Below are 23,482 nucleotides of genomic sequence, written 5' to 3'. Positions count from 1 at the left end.
CCTCCGCCAAGGCCATAGGGTCACTGACCCTAAAGAGATTCCCTCCTTGGCACAGTGATCTATTTCTTTTTGTCTCTTTCTCTAAAATTGTATATATAGATTACATACATACATACATACATTACATATATTAGATTATTAATATATAAACAAAAATAAATTTAAGAAATATTATAATTTGAAAACAAATGCACCCGAACGTGATTGACAGCTGCAACTGCTTAATGCTAACTTTTAACATTGTTAATGCCATAGACATGCTAACGCGTTAGCATCGGGATCCGGTTTTCTGTCTGAGGTGCGCCGTCGAGATGAGGTGCGTGATTGTCACATTAGTCCCCGTCTCATTGAGACACTCCTCCATTCAGGAGCTCCCGCAGTCCACAGCCAGCCGGCAGATCAGCCAACAGCACTTGTGGAGATGTTTCAGTGTAAAACAGACACACACGTGGCTCCTGGATCGGAAAACTCTGCAGGTTGTGTCGGAAATTTCTGATCCGAGAATTACGTTGGTATCAGAACCCGATACGATATTGGATTGGATCGGCCTCATCTTAAAAAGTAGAATCTCGCAGGTTGTAATGACCAAAACGTAAAGCACTAATGGCTGAGGGGATGGATGTAGGACACAAGTCAAGTTACTGTCGGTCTACTCATCAGACATGATGGTTTTTGTGGCAGGTTTCTAATTGCATCTTCTTCAGACGCTGCTTTCCTCATGAAGTGCTAAAGGTGGCCATTGCTGTTGCAGGTGCTCTAATGTTCCCATGGAGAAGGCAGCCTTTGAGGGGTGGCTGGAGTCAGTCTCTGCCACTTTCCTTACCCTAAGTGACCATCAGCGTAACCAGTCCCTGGATCAGCTCATCTCGCTAAGTGGTGCTGCCCAGCTTCGTCATTTGTCCAATGGACTGGAGACACTGCTCAAGCGTGACTTCCTGCGCCTCCTTCCTCTGGAGCTGGCTTTCTACCTGCTGCGCTGGTTGGATCCCCACACCCTGCTCACCTGCTGCTTGGTGTGCAAACAGTGGAATAAGGTGAGATCAAAAACACTTCATTTGTGGTGGCATTGATGACTGATGGAAAAATCTCAGTAAATGGACAAACACAGGTTGAGCTGCTTCCAAACAAAAAGAAAAGCACAGCGCTGTGTTCCTCCACCTCTTATCTAATTAAACATGGACATTATCTGAAAGGACGTGTGTGAGACTGAGTCTGTGCCACCTCTAACTGAGAAGAATACTGCTCGCTGTGATAAGCGTTTAAGAGCCAGTATTTGTGAAGTTCCGGCAGGTTTACATTAGGGTGTGATTCAAGCTGACTCAGATTTCAACTTGGCTCAGAGATGCAGCCTACCAAGAAATGAACTTTCCCAAAATTTCTCGACCGAAAACCAAACAGTGACCTTGCCAGGGGTGATCAAAGTTCAAGGCAAAAATACGCAAAAACTGATATTTCATTAAATTCCCATTTTGATATTTCATTAAATTCCCATTTTTTTCAAGTGGTGTAACATTCAGTGCCATCAAGTCCCCAAGCTAGTTTAACTATCAAATGGCATAGGCAAACTCTTTCATCTTATATACATATTTGATTGGGGGATCGATCGCACTGAATATAGGAGGTGCTCAAAGTCTGGTCATTTTGCAAAAGTGGCTGCATTTAAAGGCCCATAATCCTCTGCGCCATCAAAACCCCAACCAGATTTCCATGTTATCAACAAATATAGGCCCTACTTGATCAAATGCAACTGAAAAAACATTGGGGTCTTGATGGCTCTGGCCACCAGGGGGTGCCAAAGTACTTGACTTGCCCAATTTTGAAGATGTTTAGCGCCACCTGGTGGCCCGCGCCATCAGCCTTTTTAATGAGAGTGGATAAACCAGGGGTGCCAAAGTTCGGTCCTCGAGATCTACCTTCCTGACACTTAGTTGTCTCCCTGCTCCAACACACCTGAATCCAATGAAAGGCTCTTTAAAAGCCTGCTAATGAGTCTTTTGTTGTCTCCCTGGAACAGGGACACAACTAAGTGTAAGGAAGGTAGATCTCGAGGACCGAAACTTGGGCACCCCTAGGATAAACCAACATCTCTACTTTATATAACAGTTGGCAGAATTTTGGGCACTCCTCTTAAACTGGTTTGATACTGGTTTCGGGTCATTGGTTAAACATTTGTCTCTCGATCTGCATCATCTGCAGTACAAGAGTTCATGCATGATGTACTTGGATATGCCTCAAATTGCCTTTTCCCTTGGCAGACTTGAGGATTTAGGTATGGAAAGAATAACTTCAGTCTTGATGCTGAGAAGGTATTTCACAGGGTGAATTGGTCATATTTGAGCTATACTATAGAACAAATGGGATTCAATTTGACATTTATAAAATGGATTAACACCCTGAATACAGACCCAATATCAAGGGTTAGGGTCAATGGATACTGCTCCAAATTTTTTAACCTTTAAAAAAGGTGTCAGGCAAGGAAATCCGTTCTCTTTGCTTTTGTTTGCACTGTGTATTAAACCACTTGCTGAATTAATAAGGGGAAATAATCAAATAGGGGGAATAGTGGATGATGGCGGTGAGGTGCACAAAATTTCACTGTTTGTAGATGATGATCTTCTCTTTATAAGAAATCCACAGTCATCTATACTGGCTCTTATGCAATAACTGGGGTCTATGGGAAGGTTTCAAGCTATAAGATTAATAAGGGGAAATCCGAAGCAATGATAATAACAGGATGTTGGCCTACATGTTTGGACAGGCAGGTGAAATTTAGGCAGTCAAAAGGAGGCTTTAGTAGTCATTCTGATTCATACCTTAAATCAGTTACATGAAGCTAATTATGATAAAGTTACTGTATTTTGCAAATCCAAAATGACTTGGAAAGATAGGAGATGCTTCCTTTTTCTTTATTTGGGATCAGGATGAATATTCTACCAAGGTTATTGTTGTTTTTTCAATTCGTTACCCATCACTGTTCTTGTACCTACTTTTACATTTCTGGATAAACTTATTTCCAAATTCATATGGCAGAATAAAAGGCCTAGAGTGAGACTCAAGGTCCTCTGTGCACGCAATGGATAAGGGTGGGTTAGCCTTGCCACACTACAGGAGTTACTATTGAGCAGCACAACTTGGAAACCGACTTCACGGGTGAGATTAAATATGGGTACATATAGAGCAAGGTTCAGTTAAAAAAAAAAAAAAAAAAAAAAAAAATTGCCCTCAACGCTTCCTTTCTGAATTCCAAAGTGTGCCATAAACTGAATGGGTAACTATACATTAAAGGTTTGAGAAAAGATGAGATGATTGTTGAATTTACCTTCATCTCTATCAAGGGCAACAAAAATAACTAATGTCTAACTTTCTACCTGCAAAAATGGACAGTGGTTTCAACAGATGGGCAGGGAGAGGCCTCATCACAATAAATCAGTTATTTGAAGGAATGACTCTCAGGGCTTTCTCGCAGTATGGCATCGATTCTAAGGATTTATTTCGATATTTTCAAATTAGACATTACCTGATGACACACAAGAGGTGGGATCAGATTAAAGAAATTTAATCTTTAATTAGCCCATGAGACACATTAACACCGTGAAACAGAGTGTAAATGTAAACTAACACACAGTAACTTTAATCTGAGCCCCAGAGAGCTGATAAGACACTTTAACACCGTGAGACAGAGTGTAAATGTAAACTAACACACAGTAACTTTAATCTGAGCCCCAGAGAGCTGATAAGACACTTTAACACCGTGAGACAGAGTGTAAATGTAAACTAACACACAGTAACTTTAATCTGAGCCTCAGTGAGCTGATAAGACACTTTAACACCGTGAGACAGAGTGTAAATGTAAACTAACACACAGTAACTTTAATCTGAGCCCCAGTGAGCTGATAAGACACTTTAACACCGTGAGACAGTGTAAATGTAAACTAACACACAGTAACTTTAATCTGAGCCCCAGTGAGCTGATAAGACACTTTAACACCGTGAGACAGTGTAAATGTAAACTAACACACAGTAACTTTAATCTGAGCCCCAGAGAGCTGATAAGACACTTTAACACCGTGAGACAGTGTAAATGTAAACTAACACACAGTAACTTTAATCTGAGCCTCACAGAGCTGATAAGACACTTTAACACCATGAGACAGAGTGTAAATGTAAACTAACACACAGTAACTTTAATCTGAGCCTCACAGAGCTGATAAGCAGTGATGCCGGTAACGCGTTACTTAGTAATGCGTTACTCTAATCTGACCACTTTTTTTAGTAACGAGTAATCTAACGTGTTAAACTTTCCAAATCAGTAATCAGATTAAAGTTACTTCTCCAAGTCACTGTGTGTTACTATTATTTTTCATTGTGGTTCAATAGCAGCATTAAACTTGGTCCGTGGGCAGGAGGTCGGGGTTCGACTGAACTGCCCACTTTCAGTGAGCTGTGAGCTTTTCATCCACGGTTTTTTGCAGCTGCTTGACTCGTCCTCACCTCTTAAAGCACGGTGATCAGCACACCTGCACTGAGCTTTACAAAGACATTTTTATACTTTTTTCCTCCTTTATTTAGAATTCTGAGCTGAGCCGCTCCGTATCGTCTCGTTAAAAACAGCTGATCCTCCCCGACGCGTCAACAACTAACACTATTTTCCACTCAAATGCACCTAAACTCTCTTTCTGAGGACCACATGATGTGAAAACGCAATAAAACTTTCTTACCTGTAAATCTGGTCATGTTTACTGCATAAATAAATGTTATCCATTCTTTGTGCTCAAACGCCAAAGCATGGGTGAATCCAGATGGAATGGGGGCGTGGGGCAGGGATGTGCCCCCCCACCACAACACCCCTGGATTAAAGGTCCAGTTTTGAAGCCTTTTTTTTACTACAACTACTAATACTACTTAAAATAATATTAATTTGGACAAGTAAAATATTTGGAGAGAATTTAAATGTTAGAAAAATGCTAGAATGAATTTAATAGTTACATTTATAAACAAGGTTGGTTCGAAATTGCAAGTTTTACTGTTACAGTGCTGTCAACAGTTAAGTATGAGGTCAAGAAAGACGTCTTTATTTTACTTTTTATAAAACAAGTATTTATTTTCATTGAAGTTAAGAAAGGGTGACTATAAAGTGAGTTTTGGCAAAACAAGTATCATTGTCATGTTGAGGTGGCAGAGGGTTGTTGTCGGCAGCTGGGGAAAGTAACTAAAGAAGTAACTAGTAATCTAACTTAGTTACTTTTACAATTGAGTAATCAGTAAAGTAACTAAGTTACTTTTTCAAGGAGTAATCAGTAATTGGTTTACTTTTTCAAAGTAACTGTGGCAACACTGCTGATAAGACACTTTAACACCGTGAGACAGAGTATAAACGTTTGTCATTAATGTCTTTAGTTGTCTTTTGTGTCAGATGAATTTACTCTGCAGCAGATTTATTATTTATTTATTGAGGAGCCACACGACGTGTAATGAAATAAGTGCTGTTGTCTTCTTAAATGCGTAGTAATAAAACAAACATGGTTTGATGTGTTTTAGCTTTTAGGTTTGTAGTTGGTAAGAAAAAAGTGTCATTTCTTCTTTCAAACGTTGTGCATTGAGGGCGCCGGCTGGTGTCGGCTCCAGTGACCTTTATGATCTGACATTAAACATACAGAATCCTCCTGCTGCTACACAAACAAAACACTGACAGCCTTATTTTCAAAGCTGATTTCTGAGCTTCTGGGGATGATGCAGTACATTCTGTATGTTGCATCCAGCCTTGGTGATTTTGCATCACTGTGAACTCTGCTGAATGCAACGCATTTTGGAAACATTTTCAAGGCGTAAGAGCATTTAGACAAAAATGAAGGGAGATTTTGTCATGTAAAACATTTTTGTCTTGTCTCTTTTCATCACTAATAATGCATGTCAATATTGTCTTAGTGTTTTCAAACATTCATGCAATGTCATCTTCTCGTTGTGAAAAAATGGGCGTTGACAGATATATTGCATCTTGTCTGACAAAATTAACACTAGATGGCAGTTAAAATTTGTGGACTTCTGTCAGAGGGGGATCTATAAAGCTTTTTTTTTTTTTTAAAGAGGTAAAACACCTTGTACAAAAGAAGATATCTAAGCATTGTTTCTCTCTGTGATTTTGTTTCTTGCAGCTACCGGCATTTTATGAAACGGAGTGGCAATACGCCCAGCTGTTGGGTCAATAAAGTAAATTCGCGAGCATATACGCCAACCACAACCGACCAATGAGCACGCTTGTAAGTTCACTTCCGGTTTCAACGCGGGAGGAAAAAAAGGCGGATATTTTCTCGCTGGCTGCGGGAGGGTTTGCAGCCCGCGGAGGAGCTGTGATCTAAAGTGGTTCTGTTTGGCTCATCACACCCAGGGAACAGTGTCAATCTAACACCATCTTACAGCCAACAAGCAGCATTTTGTTCAAAAACTGTTTCGTCGTTAACAGGCTTCCGTTCAAAATGCTTATGAAGTTTGGCTGTTTTCATCCTTTGCTGTGTTTTCGTTGTAATTAAAGACGGCGCCATTAAATGTGTCAAACATACGCCACAATAGAGCCTTAAAGTGGTGTAAAATACATAATTCAAATGCACAAAACATGTCAAATACATGATCACGGTTGGGCGAATAAGATAAGACATTATATTTATCTGCCCAACGGTTGGGCAAATAAGGTAAGACATTATAATTTATCTGCCCAACGGTTGGGCGTATAGCCTTTGCCTTTATGAAATACTGCAATTATGCACAAAATCGTTATTTTTCAGAGAATTTTCAATATGTCTGACACATAAGGGTGTTCTACTTCAGGCATTAGATCTAATGTCAGGGAAGTTACTCGATGGTAAAACAAAAACCTGCCAGTGTGACTGCAGATCTGTCCTTGGTTTGCTCGATAGGGTTTTTCTGGTGCTCTTGCTGTCCATGGTATTCAAAAACCAACTTGAACAATGTCCAAAAAGGAATGAAATGAAATAATTCAACTCACATTTTGTAATATACAAATAATGAATATTTATGAGTTCAATGGTACGAATATCATGAGGTGAAAGCTGGAACATACCATTCAATGAGGTGAAGCCAAGTTGAATGGTTTGTTCCAGCTTTCAACGAATTAAATATTTGTTCCATTGAAAGAATGTAAAAACATTATTTGTTTTATATAATGGCTAAAATAGATCCCTGTTATTTGATATTTTATTAATTTATAAACAACAGAAACAGGACTTACATTTTGGTGTTCCACTGCTGCTAAAGTCCAAATTGTGACGTGTAGTCCAGTGATGCTGTGCAGAAAAAAAAGACTGTAGTTCTTCAGTCCAGCCAAAAATCACGTCAGCCTTTCATCTGAACAGGTCTTCATGCATCCAGACGGCTTACAGCGGAGTGTGTGTGTGTGTGTGTGTTGCAAGAATTAGCAGCGTCAGTTAGCTCCATCAAATCATTGTCGTTATCCCCCGCACGCACGCATGCAACTGGGTCGGCCGACTGTGTACGTCCTCAGTGCAGTGAAAAAAAAAATCACATCAGAAATGAGTCCAACTTTTCATTCCAACTTCCTGCCAACAGCCTCCAGACAGCACAGTGGATTTGTTTTGTGTGTGCGCGCACATGCATGTGTGGGTATGCTTGCATGAGTGTGCGCGAGGACGTGTGCGCGTGCATGTCCAGAGTGCAATGGTACCAAACATATGGAACCAAATTTGCACTCTAAATGTAAGCAAGCTGCACTCTAAATGCAATGCAACACAAATGGGATGAATTAATCCGTGTCGTGACATACAACGCACCAATCAAATGATAAGGATCCACTCAGCCGTTATATAAAATAAAATGATACAGTAAAGATTTCAGGTTGAATACCCTAAGTGTCACTGTCAGTTATGCTGCTAAGCTTGGATGATGTTGGTGATTTGCCTGGAAACAAAAAAAAAAAATGGTATCTTGTTTATGGTATTGACAAAATGTTAGAAAATGCTGGTTAACAGGCATGTGAGAGTTGCGCATTTTTGCGTGTTTACGAGGTCTTTTAGGAAACTATCCGACCTTTTTGTTTTTTGCAAAAACTATATGGATTTGAATCATGTGCGCTTGCATCAGCCAAGCTTGAACCTTCGTGCGCATGCGTGAGTTTTTTCACGCCTGTCGGTTGCGTCATTCGCCTGTGAGCAGTGGTCCACCCACCTCGTCGGATTTTTATTGTGAGGAAAATGTCTGAACGATTTGGAGCTTTGCTGCATCAAATTTTTCCAGAAACTGAGAGACGGCCAGGTGGAAACCATTTGGAAGATTCAGACAGCTTTCAGGGATGATTCTATGGGGATGACACAGATTAAGGAGTATTACAACCGGTTTAAAGACGGCGCACAATGGCGGAGGGCGCGCCGCGTTCCAAGCGGCGATCGACAGGCTGAAACGACCAGATCATTTCCAAACTGAACGCTGTGTTGATCCGGGACGTCGTCTGACTACTACAGAAATGGCAGAAGAGGTGGACATACTACTATTTCGGCACATTCCACTGTTACAGGAGGTTTTGTCATGGAAAGACGTGCGGAGGAATGCGCCACGGAGCCGCTAATGGCGCGGGACAAAAGCACCTCCGTGTTGGTCTCACAGGACATGTTGTAACATGTCCAGCTCTTGCACCATTTGGAAGATTCAGATGGCTTTCGGTGGCTTTTCAGTCGTCTGACTATCCGAGAAATTGTGGACGAGCTGGACATGCCACAACATGTCCTGTGAGGCTTCATCACGGCGTTGCTTTTGTTCCGTGCCATTAGCGGCTCCGTCCCGACGCACGAATTCCTCCGCACGTCTTTCCATGACAAAAACTCCTGTAACAGTGGAATGTGCTGAAAAAGTGGTATGTCCACCTCTTCTGCCATTTATGTAGTAGTCAGACGATGTCCCGGATCAACACAGCGTTCAGTTTGGAAATGATCTGGTTGTTTCAGCCTGTCGATCACCGTTCAGAGCGCGGCGCACCCTCCGTCATTGTGCGCTGTCTTTAAAACGGTTGTAACACTCCTTAATCTGTGTGATCCCCATAGAATCGTCCCTGAAAGCCGTCTAAATCTTCCGAATGGTTTCCACCTGGTTGTCTCTCACACTTTCTGGAAACATTTGATGCAGCAAAGCTCCAAATCGTTCAGACATTTTCCTCACAATAAAAATCTGACGAGGTGGGTGGACCACTGCTCACTTAAAGCGTGCTCACAGGCGAATGACGCAATCGACAGGCGTGAAAAAACTCACGCATGCACACGAAGGTTCAAGCTTGGCTGATGCAAGCACACGATTCAAATCCATATAGTTTTTGCAAAAAATTAAAAGGTCAGATAGTTTTCTAACAGACCTCGTACACATTTTTAAGTGTTTTGCGTGAGGTATAAATCAGTGTTTTGAAGGTGCACGTTAGATGTCGTAATTTTTTTCTGGTCTCATACAGTCCTACTGTAAATGGCCGCAAATTGCCGTAAAGCGGCCAGACTAAAAAAACAAAAAAACTTGTTTTGTAATGGCATCAAACCACAGCCAAACAAAATGACCCAAAATCTGCAGAGAGACATAATAGAAATGAGGACAAAACTGGTGTTTTGGATGCGAGGAACATTGACAGAGAAGCAGGCATCAGGTACTTGTGGGAATGGACGTTATATGTGAGATCCAGGTGAGTTGCTCTCTGCTTCTTCTACAGTAAGTTAGTGTCTAAAGGACATGCCGCACATTATTTATCATCCCGGTTAGCAACACATCAGAGTATTCCTGATTGTACGCCTATCCATGCACATGCGATAATAATTAGTGGTCACTGATATACGTATTTTATTGCTAATTATTAGTGACAGAGAAACATAAGCATTTGGAACCACTGAATCAATATAACGCAATTGTGTTGAAATGGTTTAGTGTTTGAACCATTTCATAGTTTAATATGGCAACATCTGCTGGTCAATCTTTAGCATAGCATTTGCAAGGAACAGTAATGGGTGAGATGTCATGAAAAAGTAAAGCGCTGTTATGTATGTTAAATAATAAAGGTTCTGTGTGCATCTTGAAATTTTTGACTATTTTCATTTAATGACATTAATAATATACTTGTTATAATGTGATTGTGCCATCATAACATACTGTATGTAATAGAGATATAAATTGTGAAACGCTTGTGCAACTAGTGACTGTTATGACCATACAACCCCTGGCAATAATTATGGAATCACCGGCCTCAGAGGATGTTCATTCAGTTGTTTAATTTTGTAGAAAAAAAGCAGATCACAGACATGACACAAAACTAAAGTCATTTCAAATGGCAACTTTCTGGCTTTAAGAAACACTATAAGAAATCAAGAAAAAAGAAATTGTGGCAGTAACGGTTACTTTTTTAGACCAAGCAGAGGGAAAAAAATATGGAATCACTCAATTCTGAGGAATAAATTGTGGAATCACCCTGTAATTTTCAACCCCAAAACTAACACCTGCATCAAATCAGATCTGCTTGTTGGTCTGCATCTAAAAAGGAGTGATCACAGCTTGGAGAGCTGTTGCACCAAGTGGACTGACATGACTCATGGCTCCAACACAAGAGATGTCAGTTAAAACAAAGGAAAGGATTATCAAACTCTTAAAAGAGGGTAAATCATCACGCAATGTTGCAAAAGATGTTGGTTGTTCACAGTCAGCTGTGTCTAAACTCTGGACCAAATACAAACAACATGGGAAGGTTGTTAAAGGCAAACATACTGGTAGACCAAGGAAGACATCAAAGCGTCAAGACAGAAAACTTAAAGCAATATGTCTCAAAAATCGAAAAATGTACAACAAAACAAATGAGGAACGAATGGGAGGAAACTGGAGTCAACGTCTGTGACCAAACTGTAAGAAACCGCCTAAAGGAAATGGGATTTACATACAGAAAAGCTAAACGAAAGCCATCTTTAACACCTAAACAGAAAAAAACAAGGTTACAATGGGCTAAGGAAAAGCAATCGTGGACTGTGGATGACTGGATGAAAGTCATATTCAGTGATGAATCTCGAATCTGCATTGGGCAAGGTGATGATGCTGGAACTTTTGTTTGGTGCCGTTACAATGAGATTTATAAAGATGACTGCCTGAAGAGAACATGTACATTTCCACAGTCATTGATGATATGGGGCTGCATGTCAGGTAAAAGCACTGGGGAGATGGCTGTCATTACATCATCAATAAATGCACAAGTTTACGTTGATATTTTGGACACTTTTCTTATCCCATCAATTGAAAGGATGTTTGGGGATGATGAAATCATTTTTCAAGATGATAATGCATCTTGCCATAGAGCAAAAACTGTGAAAACATTCCTTGCAAAAAGACACATAGGGTCAATGTCATGGCCTGCAAATAGTCTGGATCTTAATCCAATTGAAAATCTTTGGTGGAAGTTGAAGAAAATGGTCCATGACAAGGCTCCAACCTGCAAAGCTGATCTGGCAACAGCAATCAGAGAAAGTTGGAGCCAGATTGATGAAGAGTTTGTCACTCATTAAGTCCATGCCTCAGAGACTGCAAGCTGTTATAAAAGCCAGAGGTGGTGCAACAAAATACTAGTGATGTGTTGGAGCGTTCTTTTGTTTTTCATGATTCCATAATTTTTTCCTCAGAATTGAGTGAGTCCATATTTTTTTTTCCCTCTGCTTGGTCTAAAAAAGTAACCGTTACTGACTGCCACAATTTTTTTTTTTTTCTTGATTTCTTAGTGTTCCTCAAAGCCAGAAAGTTGCCATTTGAAATGACTTTAGTTTTGTGTCATGTCTGTGATCTGCTTTTTTTTCTTTTAGTTGTACAAAATGAAGGGGATTTGGGGGCTTCAAAGGTTTTTATTTAAAAAACAAGATAATGTCAGTGATGTCAGGCTTGAGTCTGTTCCTCTTGTCTCCAGTTTTGGAGAAGACTCACATGACACAGAAGCTGCTGGCAGATGAAGATAGATTTTCTCCAGCTTGTAAAGAGTTGGATAAACCACTGCCTCCATGCTCTCTAACTCTCCTTGCAAATTCACTGCAGAATATGGTTATGGGGAGCATTAGCATGGCTAATGAGGACAAAGTCCCCCAGACACCTCTTAACCCCCAGCCATTTTAAGCATTTTTCTTTATTTGCCTCTCACAGGCCTGGTTAAACACAACCACATGTGACTTAAAACACTGTAAACAATACAATACATGGAGAATTGTGGCTGTGGGAGTGGTCAAATGGTCACTTTGTATTGTCAATTAAGTGATGCGTTTTCATTAAAATCTTACAGACCTTCAGCATTTGAATGGGTAACTGAATGCATACATTTAGTTTGGCCACATAATGGTCTATGTGATTTTGATGCTCAACTCTGACTGTTTTTAGGCAAAAAAATGCACATATCTGTGATTTTCAGATATATATGTTAGTAGCCAAGGGCAGTCAACTCTGAATACAAAATAATGTTGCAAATTTTGGAAAATGTATTTCTTCACTTACAAAGTCCAAAGTCCTCCAAGTATATTCACTTAACACGGGTTATAGCTTGTGGTTACTTGAGGAGAATGTTTAGTCAGATTTACAGTTTTGATCAAATGTTTACATACCTTGGCAGAATTTTTGACTTTTTTTTTTCTTTTTCTTTTTTTTTTCTTTTTTGCCCAGAGAATATGAATAACAATCTTTTTTTCACTCATTGTTTGTGGTTGTGTGAAGCCATTTATTGTCAAACAACTGTTTACTCTTTTTAAATAATAATGACAACAGAAACTACCCAAATGACCCTGATCAAAGGTTTACATACCCTGGTGTTTTTGGCTGATACAAATGGGTTTGAATGGCTACAAAACATAACCATCGTCATCGGTGAGCTGTTTGCTTGTAGTGTGTGTGTGTGTGTAAAATGTCCATGAATTTCTGGGCTTGTGACAGACCCTTGCATCTTTCATCCAGTGCTGCACTGATGTTTCTGTGTCATAGGGAAAGCAAAGGAATTGTCAAAGAAAAGGTAATTGAACTGTATAAAACAGAAAGGGATATAAAAAGATATCCAAGGGACTGAGAATGCCAATCAGTAGTGTTCAAACTCTAATTAAGAGCCAGTTTTTATTAGGCAGGTTTCTATTAGTGGGTGATTCATGGCCGCTTCAGATTTGTCCCAAAAATTCTTTATTGGTAGATATAGATCGTTAGAAAGGAACAGAAATCACATTTTGTATCCTTGATAGGGTCAGTTTTTTTTTTTTTTAGGGGGTCCTGGAAATTTGGGGTCAAAATGAGCCAAAATGACAAAATGTAGGTTTTTGAATGACCATATTTCCGTGCGCCCTGAGTGAGCAAAATTCATTTTCATTAGTGTTAGTCTATCAGGTATGGACTCTCCAAAAAATGTGAAAATTTTGCTGACCGACTGAGGGCACAGCAGACATATGACCCCTGTGAAAATGTGCACAGTTACAAAAATAGCGATTTGCACCACCACCTATGGGCTGCTCCCTGAGTCAGCTGCCACAACGTTCACGTTTTTGGAGAGTCCATACCTGATAGACTAACACAAATGAAAATTAATTTGGCTCACTCAGGGCACACTGAACTATGAGCATTTGAAAACCTAAACTTTGTGATTTTACCATTTTGGCTTTTTGACCCCAAATTTTCAGGACCCCCTAAAAAAAATTCATCAGAGAAAATGAAGAGCCTCATCCACAACTACCACAAAAGACTCCAAGCTGTCATTGATGTTAATGTTGATGCCCTCTACCCACACTGGGGGGGACCTTCATGGCTCTTGCTGTCTCAGGAGAGCCGACACCATCCTAAGGCCTCATCCCACTCTGGACACTCCCTGTTTGAGCTGCTGCCATCAGGCAGACAGTCCAGGGCCATTAAAGCAAGAACAAAGAGACTGAGAAACAGTTTCTACACTCTAACTGCTGTCAGAGCTTTGACTGCTGCTGGAACCAAACAGCCAGGTCACAGGACACACTGGAAATGAGGGGAATAACCACTATTTTGTATATACTTTACATTTTTTTTAATGTTTTTTTTTTTTTCTTTTGCTACAACATTATTATTATTTTTCTTTTTTAGTTTGCACTCTGGACATACCTTTCATTCGGTTAAACTTTGTGTTTTGTTTTTTTTTCTTCTCCAGACCTTTAAAGTCTGCCTGTGGTTTACTCAGGTTTCTGTTTGTACTGAAAGGCTGCACCTGACCTTTCATTGTACTTTGTTAGAATGACAAAGTGTTTGTATCTGTATGAGCCCGGGTCCGAAGGGGTCTGAGTGTGACACATAAATAGTAAGGGCATTTTATGCAATATTTCACAAATCTGCCAACTAAATGGTTACCAAAAACTTAATTCAGCAGTGTGTTCATAAATGTGTGTAATAACATGTGTTAAAATGTTGAAATTCAACTCCAGTGGGAAATCTTAAAAAAATCTGCTCGATTTAGGGTACCGATAAACGACTATCGAAAAATTGATTTTTTTTTTTTTTTTTTTTAATCGGACCTGAAGTTATTTATGAGGGGTGAAATCAGTGTTTTTTGTGATTCTGAGTTGACTGCTAGCATTTATATAACACTACAAACACTCTATTGTTTAAAAAGGCCACGCTCACTTTTACATTTACATTCAAACTGCTATTTTCTGAGGATCTGGCAAAGGTGGTGCTGGAGAAGTGACTTTGATCCAACCCATTGAGTGGAAGGGGGTATTTCCATGAACAGAGACAATGTTTAGATCTATATTGTCTCCAACAAATTGAGTGACTGCAGTGCTTGTCTCCCCAACCTCCATAGAGACCACCTGACCAATATTCGACATTTCACTTTCACTATCTGTCATCACTGACTGAGTCTCAAGTGCATTATCGACTGCAACCTCATCATTGATCTGATCATCAGTTTCTTCTACAATTGTGTCAAGAGAGTCAGTAGTATCTGGGGCATCATCTCCTCTCCTGCTTTTCAGGAAGCAGTATTTGTAGTTCTGTGTCTCCGAGTAAGACTCAGTGTATCCCAGCTGGTGTAACTTGTTAAGCATCCATTTTGACCCAAATCTGTGATCTAGTTGTATGGCAAGTCCCATTTGGTGTGGCAATACTCCTGACCGAGGTCGACAGGCCTTAATAAAGTTCTGCCCCCAAACTGCAACTCTTTCATCTGTCTTGACAATCGGTCTCAAGAACATCTGAAGGCTTGCAGGAACAAGTGCCAGCTGACTATCAATGTCAGTCATACTGTATGTGGTGGGGTACGACTTTGGATCCAGGTTAATCATGGCAGTGGCATTGAGTGCTTGAGTGCCGTCTTTATGATCTGAGTCTTCTCATCTCCATGTTCAAGGTTAGCATGATGCTCTCGGAGAATGTTGTCAGTGTCATCTTTGAGACAGAGCACATCTGCTCTTCTCTCCTGTGTTGTGAAATACAAGGTGTCATGGTATTTCTCTTGGAGTTTTATCTTTGACCAATACTTTGAATAAGAAAGGCTCTTTTCTGGTGACTGATCAAACTCCTGTACCTTTTTGTGAACTTGGTCTAGTGTCATCACTCCATGCTCTAATTCTGAGTCAAGCCATTCACAGAAGTCACTGAAAACTGCTTCTCGATCCTCATCAATCTTCCTCTGTCCTCTCTTCTGTTTTCCTACTCTTCAGTTTTGGAGTAATGATCACCTCTCTCAAAAAGAAGTTTTCAGCGCAAATGGTACAATGTTTCTTCTGCTACCAAGTCATTGATACCTTCCAAGCGTCCAGTGACTTCAGTGCCCCATTCATCCCCATGACTCTGTGCTGTCTTCAGCAAGCTTGCCTTCAGTTTATCCGCAGTCAGATTATCTGGCACTCTATATTTCTTTCTAGCTTCTGCTGGATTATTTTTGTAGAGCTGAGCTGGTTGGTTGCAAAGAATGCACACATCCTTATACAGAAGGTGAACTGCCTGTGAACTACTAGAACTGCAGCCAGTAGATACACTGAACTCGGAGCAAGTGCATCTTCTCTTCAACTTTGATGACTTTCTCTGCTTTTGATGCCCGAGCTGACTTCTTGGTGATCTCAACAAAGTTGTTGTACAGATCATTTTTACACTTCATGCGGTACCTCAGTTTTCCTTCCTTTTGTGCCTCCTTTATGCGTTCCCACAACTGCAGCATCTTTAATTGCTTCTGCATGCTTCAAAAAAGTAAAGCAGCCCTTTGGAGTTGCCTGTATGAGCCTCTGAGCTGGAGCATCTGGGCCTTCACAAATAAAGCAATTGAGCATAGGTGGAGCAACGTCCTCATCCATACTGCTAGACTCCTGTCCTGCAGAGTAAAATATGAGATATATTTAGCAGTTTATAAATTATTTGTGGGTATGAGGCCTGTAGAATAAAATAAGTGTTGTCAGCATGGGGGATGTGGCATAGGGTCTCCAGCCATCCGTCAAGAAAAGATCCTGGGTGTGCTCCATAGACAGGCACCCTCCGACATAGTTTTTAACAATGAAGTGTTTTTGGTGGTATATAAACGCTAACAATCAACTCAGAATTATGAAAAAAAACACTAATTTCACCGCTCATAAGTTACTAGGGTCTGATTTTTTTTTTTTTTTTTTTTTTTTTTTTTTAATTGATTTTTTGACAATCGTTTATCGGTACCCTAAATTGAGTAGATTTTTTTCAAGGTTTCCCACTGGAGTTGAATTTCAACATTTTAACACGTTATTACACACCTTTATGAACAGATTGGTAAAGAAATTTTTTGGTAATGATTTAGTTGGCAGATATTCATATGTTTCCCTTACTAAAATAGACATGTGATCAGGTATGCTTCTAATTTAAAAACTGGATTTAATCTTTACTCAGGATGCCTTTGATTCATACATTTAGCTTGTCTGAAGGATCCTGAAGACGTCAGGTGAGGCTGAGATATTTTTAATTCGGCACAGTGTTCTACTCTGTGTTTTATGGGCTGCCTCATGCTTTTAGATGCGATTACTGGTTGAATTCCCAACATGGCTAACTGGTAATCCCGATCAGTGTATAGGACACAAATGGTATCAAAACTACCAAAAAATTAACTGCCAAGTGTATCCGCTCTCCCTTTTAAACATTTGTGTTCCCGGTAGTTGGTGTTGGTTTTCTGTAGCGATGTGTTTCTGTCTGCAGGTGATAAACTCGTGCACGGAGGTGTGGCAGGGTGTGTGTCGGGAGCTGGGCTGGCGGATCGACGAGTCCATTCAGGATGCTTCCCACTGGAAGGGAGTCTACCTGAAGGCTAAACTGCGCATGATGCAGCTGAGGGACCAGGGGGCCTTTGAGACCTCGTCTCTCATCGGTCACAGCGCTCGGGTCTATGCCCTCTACTACAAAGATGGTCTTCTGTGCACAGGTAGATGATTTCATTTCAGTTTTTCCCTCTTGGTGAAGGTTTTCTGGTGTGTCCTAAACCAGTAGCAGTTAATGTGTTGGAGGCGCTTTGCATTTAGTGGAGGAATCTTTCAAACATTGAGTCGAGGCCAAGTCAGATAAACAGGCGCAAAGTCAGCACAGTGGATGGCTGCCAGCTCGTTCCAGTTCTGCTCTGGATCTGCCGCGGCCTCCAGGGCGCCTCCACCTCAGGTATGGCACCAGCGCCAGTGCCAGCATTTGGATCAACCAAATATCTATCTTATTGTAATGATGGTCTTAAATGTCAAAAATATCAGGAAAAAAAAGAACAAATCTTAACGGTCATATCTCACTCCAGTCAACACTTTAAAAGTTCTAGACCAGATTATGGATCATTACCTCCAACTCTTTAACTTGTCTGAGTCCTGGAGCTGATAAAAATAAAATTAGTCACAGTGTCTGAAAAACGTCTCATCCAGGACACATAGTCAGTCCACCTGTGTCCCCGTCATGTCTCACTCTGGGACACAAGGTCAGCCTGTTTTTGTTTCCAAATGTAATATGACTTTAATTTGAATTTTAAGTCAAATTCTGTTATTTTTGTCATCATTTGTCCGTCTCCGCCTCTTTGTAACCCACCGTGTCTTTAGAAAAACCAAACCATCGCATACGTCTCAGTAAGACTCAATAATAATAATAATTATTACATACATGGTGGACAAGTGGTTATGCGCTTGGTTTCAGTGTGGAAGGTTCCCGGTTCGAATCCCACCCCTACCACATTTCTCCATGTAATGTGGAGTTGCGTCAGGAAGGGCATCCAGCGTAAAACGTGTGCCAATTCAACATGCAGATCCACCTTGGATTTGTTGTGGCGACCCCGAGTGCAAACAAGGGAGCAGCCGAAGGGACTGAATTTTACATACATGAAAGCAGCGTCTCTGATTTCAGTCCTGCTGTGTTCACAGACAGACATGTAGAATTTAGAGATGTACCGAATCCAAGATTCGGATTCGGCCGAACATTGGCCTTGTTGACGGGGTTCGGTTTCGGCCGAGCCCTAGAGCGCCAACCGAACCAAATCCTACCGCGCGTAAGCACAACGTGATTACCTCGTTAATGTTTAAGGCCGGGTTCACACAGCAGGATAATTAGCCCGATATCAGACCTGATCTTCTCCTTCCGACAATCTTAAGGACGCCCCGACAATCGTGATGATGCTAAAGATAATCTTATCAGATATTCCTGTCTTGTGTGGTGTGTTCCGAGCGCTCTGATCTGTTCAGAAGGGTGTCAGGAGCGCTACGATCGCAAATCAGGGATATTCAACATGTTGGATTTTTTTTGGCCCGATATCGTAGCGTGTGTGGTGTCCTAAGACCACAAACGTGCACACAGCCTACTGAATGTGACGTGCAGCCAATCAGAAAGCGAGGTGACGGACGCACGGAGCAGAAAATAAAATCAAAACAGCTGTTCTGACTTACCAGAAAGTGCTGTGGTGGCGCTGTCTCCACTCCTTTAAAGAATGCCTTTTCTTTTTCTTTTTGTATCATTTTTTCCCCTCTGTTTTAAATAATCCACAAAATATCTCTGTTTGTTTACTCTGAAGTCACGTTTAATCTCGAGAGATTTTGCGAGATTTCCTGTCTGAGCTGTGAATGTCCGTGTGTGAAATCTGTTCGTGTGTGGCGTTGTCCTTGCCGTGTGGCTGAACACCACACACTGTACGACCAAAACCTGTTAGAGCTATGATTTTTAATCTTCACGTGTGTCGTCTCTCAGGTTTTGGAAACCTAAAGATCATTTTAAAATCCTGTCGCGTGAACCAGGCTTAAGAGAAGATAACCTTTTTGCTCTCTTTCTTTGTTCGTTGGAATGAACAGAACACTAAGCCTGTACACGGAATGGCTTTAAGCTTAACATTTCAGTGGTGTTCTCTAAGTGTGACTATATTCAAATAAAAAAATAATGGTAGAAGTTATTGCCTATGTTTTATCTTACTGTTACACTGTGCAATGGTTTTCACTGCATTATAATGTACTAGCTGATGATCGGAGTAGGATTCGGTATTCAGTTTCGGATTCGGCCAAATCTTAAGCAGTGGATTTGGTATTCAGCAGAACCTTAAAAATCAGGATTCGGTACATCTCTAGTAGAATTACTGTTCCACTGGGTGGCGCTGCTGTCCACAGGAAAACTGCGTTCCTGTACCATCCTCCTCCTCCAGACTCGCTGTGGTTTTCCCGCAAGCTTAGTTTAGTTTGGCTATGGGTTTAGCCAATAACTCAAAGGTCTGGGAGCTGGTCCACGTGCCGGCTCTCCTGTTAGTGGCAGACACTCGTCTCCTTTCTGTGCAACTCTGCCATCACAGAAGCGGCTTCCTGACTGAGACTCAAATCTGTGGTTAGATCCATGTTTAATTTCTCAGGGCATATGGCACCAAAAACAAAACTCAATCCAGCACGTAGGTACCTCAGTGCCAAGGCCACAGAAGGTTCAGGACACACAAACTTGGCTGTAACATGTGGATGATTACTTGGGAGAGGTTGGGATGGACCAGATGTCTGCCTGGGTCGGTGCCAGAAGCCTGAACACACCCCTCCCTGTCTTCCAGTCTGAACCCACAGGCTGACCTTGGGTTGAGTGTTTATAAGTCTTATTTGGTTGCTTTACTTTGTTGTGGACACTGAAAGTTCTGAGGTTCTGATCAGGTGAGCGATATCGTCGGGTCAAGAACCTGAGTTCTGTGACCATGCTGTGGCAGGTTTGTTCTGAGGACTGATTTGACTTTAGAAATAATTTAGCTGTCTGTTCAGCACAGTCACGTCCATGTTTAATCCTTCAGTGTGGACACTTTCAGGTTAATTAGTTGTTCTTTTTTTTGTATAATTTCACATCACATCCATCTGATAGTAGTAGATATTGTTACTGTGAACGACAGAAAAACACTGTCAGAGTGTAAGAAGAAAGTGCTCTTGTTTTCAGGCTCTGATGACCTGTCCGCCAAGCTGTGGGACGTCCGCACTGGACAGTGCATTTATGGCATTCAGACTCACACCTGCGCGACCGTCAAATTTGATGAACAGAAACTAGTGACCGGGTCCTTTGACAACACCATTGCATGCTGGGAATGGAGCACCGGGGCCAAAACCCAGCAGTTTCGTGGCCACACAGGAGCAGGTTGAAATCTTTGACAGATGTCTTCTCAGGAACGTACAGAATAATGTTCTTTATTTCTATTTGTCCATCTCTCCCTCTCTGTCTGTCCCTGTCTCCCTCTCTGTCTGTTACTCTCTCTGTCTCCCTCTCTGTCTGTCCCTCTCTGTCTCCCTGTCAGTCCCTCTGTCCCTGTCTCTGTCTGTTCCTCTCTCTATCCCGCTCTCCCTCTCTATGTCCCTCTCTCTGTCTCCCTCTCTGTCTCTCCCTCTCTCTGTCTCCCTCTGTCTCTCCCTCTCTCTGTCTGCCTCTGTCTGTCCCTCTCTCTGTCTCCCTCTCTCTCTGTCTCCCTCTGTCTGTCCCCCTCTCTGTCTCTCCCTCCCTCTGTCTGTCCCCCTCTCTGTCTCTCCCTCTCTCTGTCTCTCCCTCTCTCTGTCTCTCCCTCTCTCTGTCTCCCTCTCTGTCTGTCCCTCTCTCTGTCTCTCCCTCTCTCTGTCCCTCTCTCTGTCCCTCTGTCCCTCTCTGTCTCTCCCTCTGTCTCTCCCTCTCTCTCTCTCCCTCTGTCTCTCCCTCTCTCTCTCTGTCTCTCTGTCTCTCCCTCTCTGTCTCTCCCTCTCTGTCTCTCCCTCTCTGTCTCTCCCTCTCTGTATCTCCCTCTCTCTGTCCCTCTCTGTCTCTCTCTCTGTCTGTCTCCCTCTCTGTCTCCCCCTCTCTGTCTGTCCCTCTCTCTCTGTCTCCCTCTCTGTCTCCCCCCCTCTCTGTCTGTCCCTCTCTCTGTCTCCCTCTCTCTGTCCCTCTCTCTATCTCCCTCTCTGTCTGTCCCTCTATCTCTGTCCCTCTGTCTGTCTCCCTCTGTCCCTCTCTCTCTTTCCCTCTCTCTCTCTCCCTCTCTCTCTCCCTCTCTCTCTTTCCCTCTCTCTCTCCCTCTCTGTCTGTCCCTTTCTGTCTCCTTCTGTCTCTCTCTCTGTCTCTCTCTCTGTCTCCCTCTCTGTCTCTCCCTCTCTCTCTCTCTCTCTGTCTCCCTCTGTCTCTCCCTCTCTCTCTCGCTGTCTCCCTCTCTGTCTGTCCCTCTCTGTCTGTCTCTGTCCCTCTCTCCGTCTGTCTGTCCCTCTCCCTCTCTCTGTCTCTCCCTCTCTCTCTGTCTCCCTCTCTGTCTCTCCCTCTCTCTCTGTCTCCCTCTGTGTCCCTCTCTCTGTCTCTCCCTCTCTGTCTGTCCCTCTCTCTGTCTCCCTCTCTGTCTCTCTCCCTCTCTGTCTCCCTCTCTCCCTCTCTGTCTGTTCCTCTCTCTGTCTCTCCCTCTCTATCTCCCTCTCTGTCTCTCCGTCTCTCTCTCTGTCCCTCTCTCTGTCTCCCTCTCTGTCTCTCTGTCTCTCCATCTCTCTGTCTCCCTCTCTCTCTCCATCTCTCTGTCTGTCCCTCTCTGTCTCACTCCCTGTCTGTCCTTCTCCCTCTCTCTCTGTCTCACTCCCTCTGTCTGTCCCTCTCTTTCTCTCCCTCTGTCTCCCTCTCTCTGTCCCTCTCTCTGTCCCTCTCTGTCTCCCTCTCTCTGTCCCTCTCTGTCTCCCTCTCTCTGTCCCTCTGTCTCCCTCTCTGTCTGTCCCTCTCTCTGTCTGTCCCTCTCTGTCTCCCTCTCTCCCTCTCTGTCTGTCCCTTTCTCTGTCTCTCTGTCTCTCCCTCTCTGTCCCCCTCTCTGTCCTCCTCTCTGTCCCCCTCTCTCTCCCTCTCTGTCTCCCTCTCTGTCTGTCCCTCTCTCTGTCTGTCCCTCTCTCTGTCTGTCTCCCTCTCTCTGTCTGTCTCTCTCCCTCTCTGTCTGTCTCTCTCCATCTCTCTGTCTGTCCCTCTCTGTCTGTCCCTCTCTGTCTGTCCCTCTCTCTGTCTCCGTCTCTGTCTCTCCGTCTCTGTCTGTCCCTCTCTCTGTCTCCGTCTCTGTCTGTCCCTCTCTCTGTCTCCGTCTCTGTCTCCCTCTCTGTCTGTTCCTCTCCCTCTCTGTCTGGCCCTCTCTCTGTCTGGCCCTGTCCCTCTCTCTGTCTCCCTCTGTGTCCCTCTCTCCGTCTCTCCCTCTCTGTCTGTCTCTCCCTCCCTGTCTGTCTCTCCCTCTCTGTCTCTCCCTCTCTGTCTCTCTGTCTGTCCCTCTCTGTCTTTCCCTCTCTGTCTCTCCATCTCTCTGTCTCCCTCTCTGTCTGTCCCTCTGTCTCTCCATCTCTCTCACTCCCTCCCTCTGTCTACCTCTCGTCTCTCTCCCTCTGTCTGTCCCTCTCTTTCTCTCCCTCTGTCTGTCCCTCTCTGTCTGTCCCTCTCTGTCTGTCCCTCTGTCTGTCCCTCTCTGTCTGTCCCTCTGTCTCCCTCTCTGTCTCTGTCTCTCCCTCTCTGTCTGTCCCCCTCTCTGTCTCCCTCTCTGTCTGTCCCCCTCTCTGTCTCCCTCTCTGTCTGTCCCTCTCTCTGTCTCCCTCTCTGTCTGTCCCTCTCTGTCTGTCTCTCTCCCTCTCTGTCTCTCCCTCTCTGTCTGTCTCTCTCCCTCTCTGTCTGTCCCTCTCCCTCTCTCCATCTGTCTGTTCCTCTCCCTCTCTGTCTGGCCCTCTCTCTGTCTCCCTCTCTCTGTCCCTCCCTCTCTGTCTCTCCCTCTCTCTGTCCCTCTGTCTCTCCCTCTCTCTGTCTCTCCCTCTCTCTGTCTCCCTCTCTGTCTCCCCCTCTCTCTCCCTCTCTCTGTCTCCCCCTCTCCCTCTCTCTGGCTCCCCCTCTCTGGCTCCCTCTCTGTCCCTCTCTGTCTGTCCCTCTCTGTCTCCCTCTCTCTGTCTGTCCCTCTCTCTGTCTGTCCCTCTCTCTGTCTGTCCCTCTCTCTGGCTCCCTCTCTCTCTCTCCCTCTCTCTGTCTCTCCCTCTCTCTCTCTGTCTCCCTCCCTCTCTCTCTCCCTCTCTCTGTCTCTCTCTCTCCCTCTCTC

At 43.0% G+C, this 23,482-nt stretch overlaps 1 protein-coding gene across 2 annotated transcripts in view; it reads left to right on the top strand.

Annotated features, from left to right (window-relative positions):
* Positions 1-23,482, top strand: part of fbxw2 (F-box and WD repeat domain containing 2) — a 76,839-nt gene that overhangs the window by 14,156 nt on the left and 39,201 nt on the right. For both annotated transcript variants that reach the window (XM_034192469.1, XM_034192468.1), the window contains exons 2-4: positions 752-1,034; positions 17,164-17,386; positions 20,374-20,568. In XM_034192469.1, coding sequence (XP_034048360.1) covers positions 768-1,034; positions 17,164-17,386; positions 20,374-20,568 — 685 coding nt within the window. In that variant the 5' untranslated portion in view covers positions 752-767. The remainder of the gene's footprint in view (positions 1-751; positions 1,035-17,163; positions 17,387-20,373; positions 20,569-23,482) is intronic.

Source organism: Thalassophryne amazonica, chromosome 17, assembly GCF_902500255.1.
Source record: "Thalassophryne amazonica chromosome 17, fThaAma1.1, whole genome shotgun sequence".
NCBI classification, from domain to species: Eukaryota; Metazoa; Chordata; class Actinopteri; order Batrachoidiformes; family Batrachoididae; genus Thalassophryne; species Thalassophryne amazonica.
Note: the sequence above shows the minus strand (reverse complement) of the source record. Positions and strands in the feature narration are given on the sequence as shown.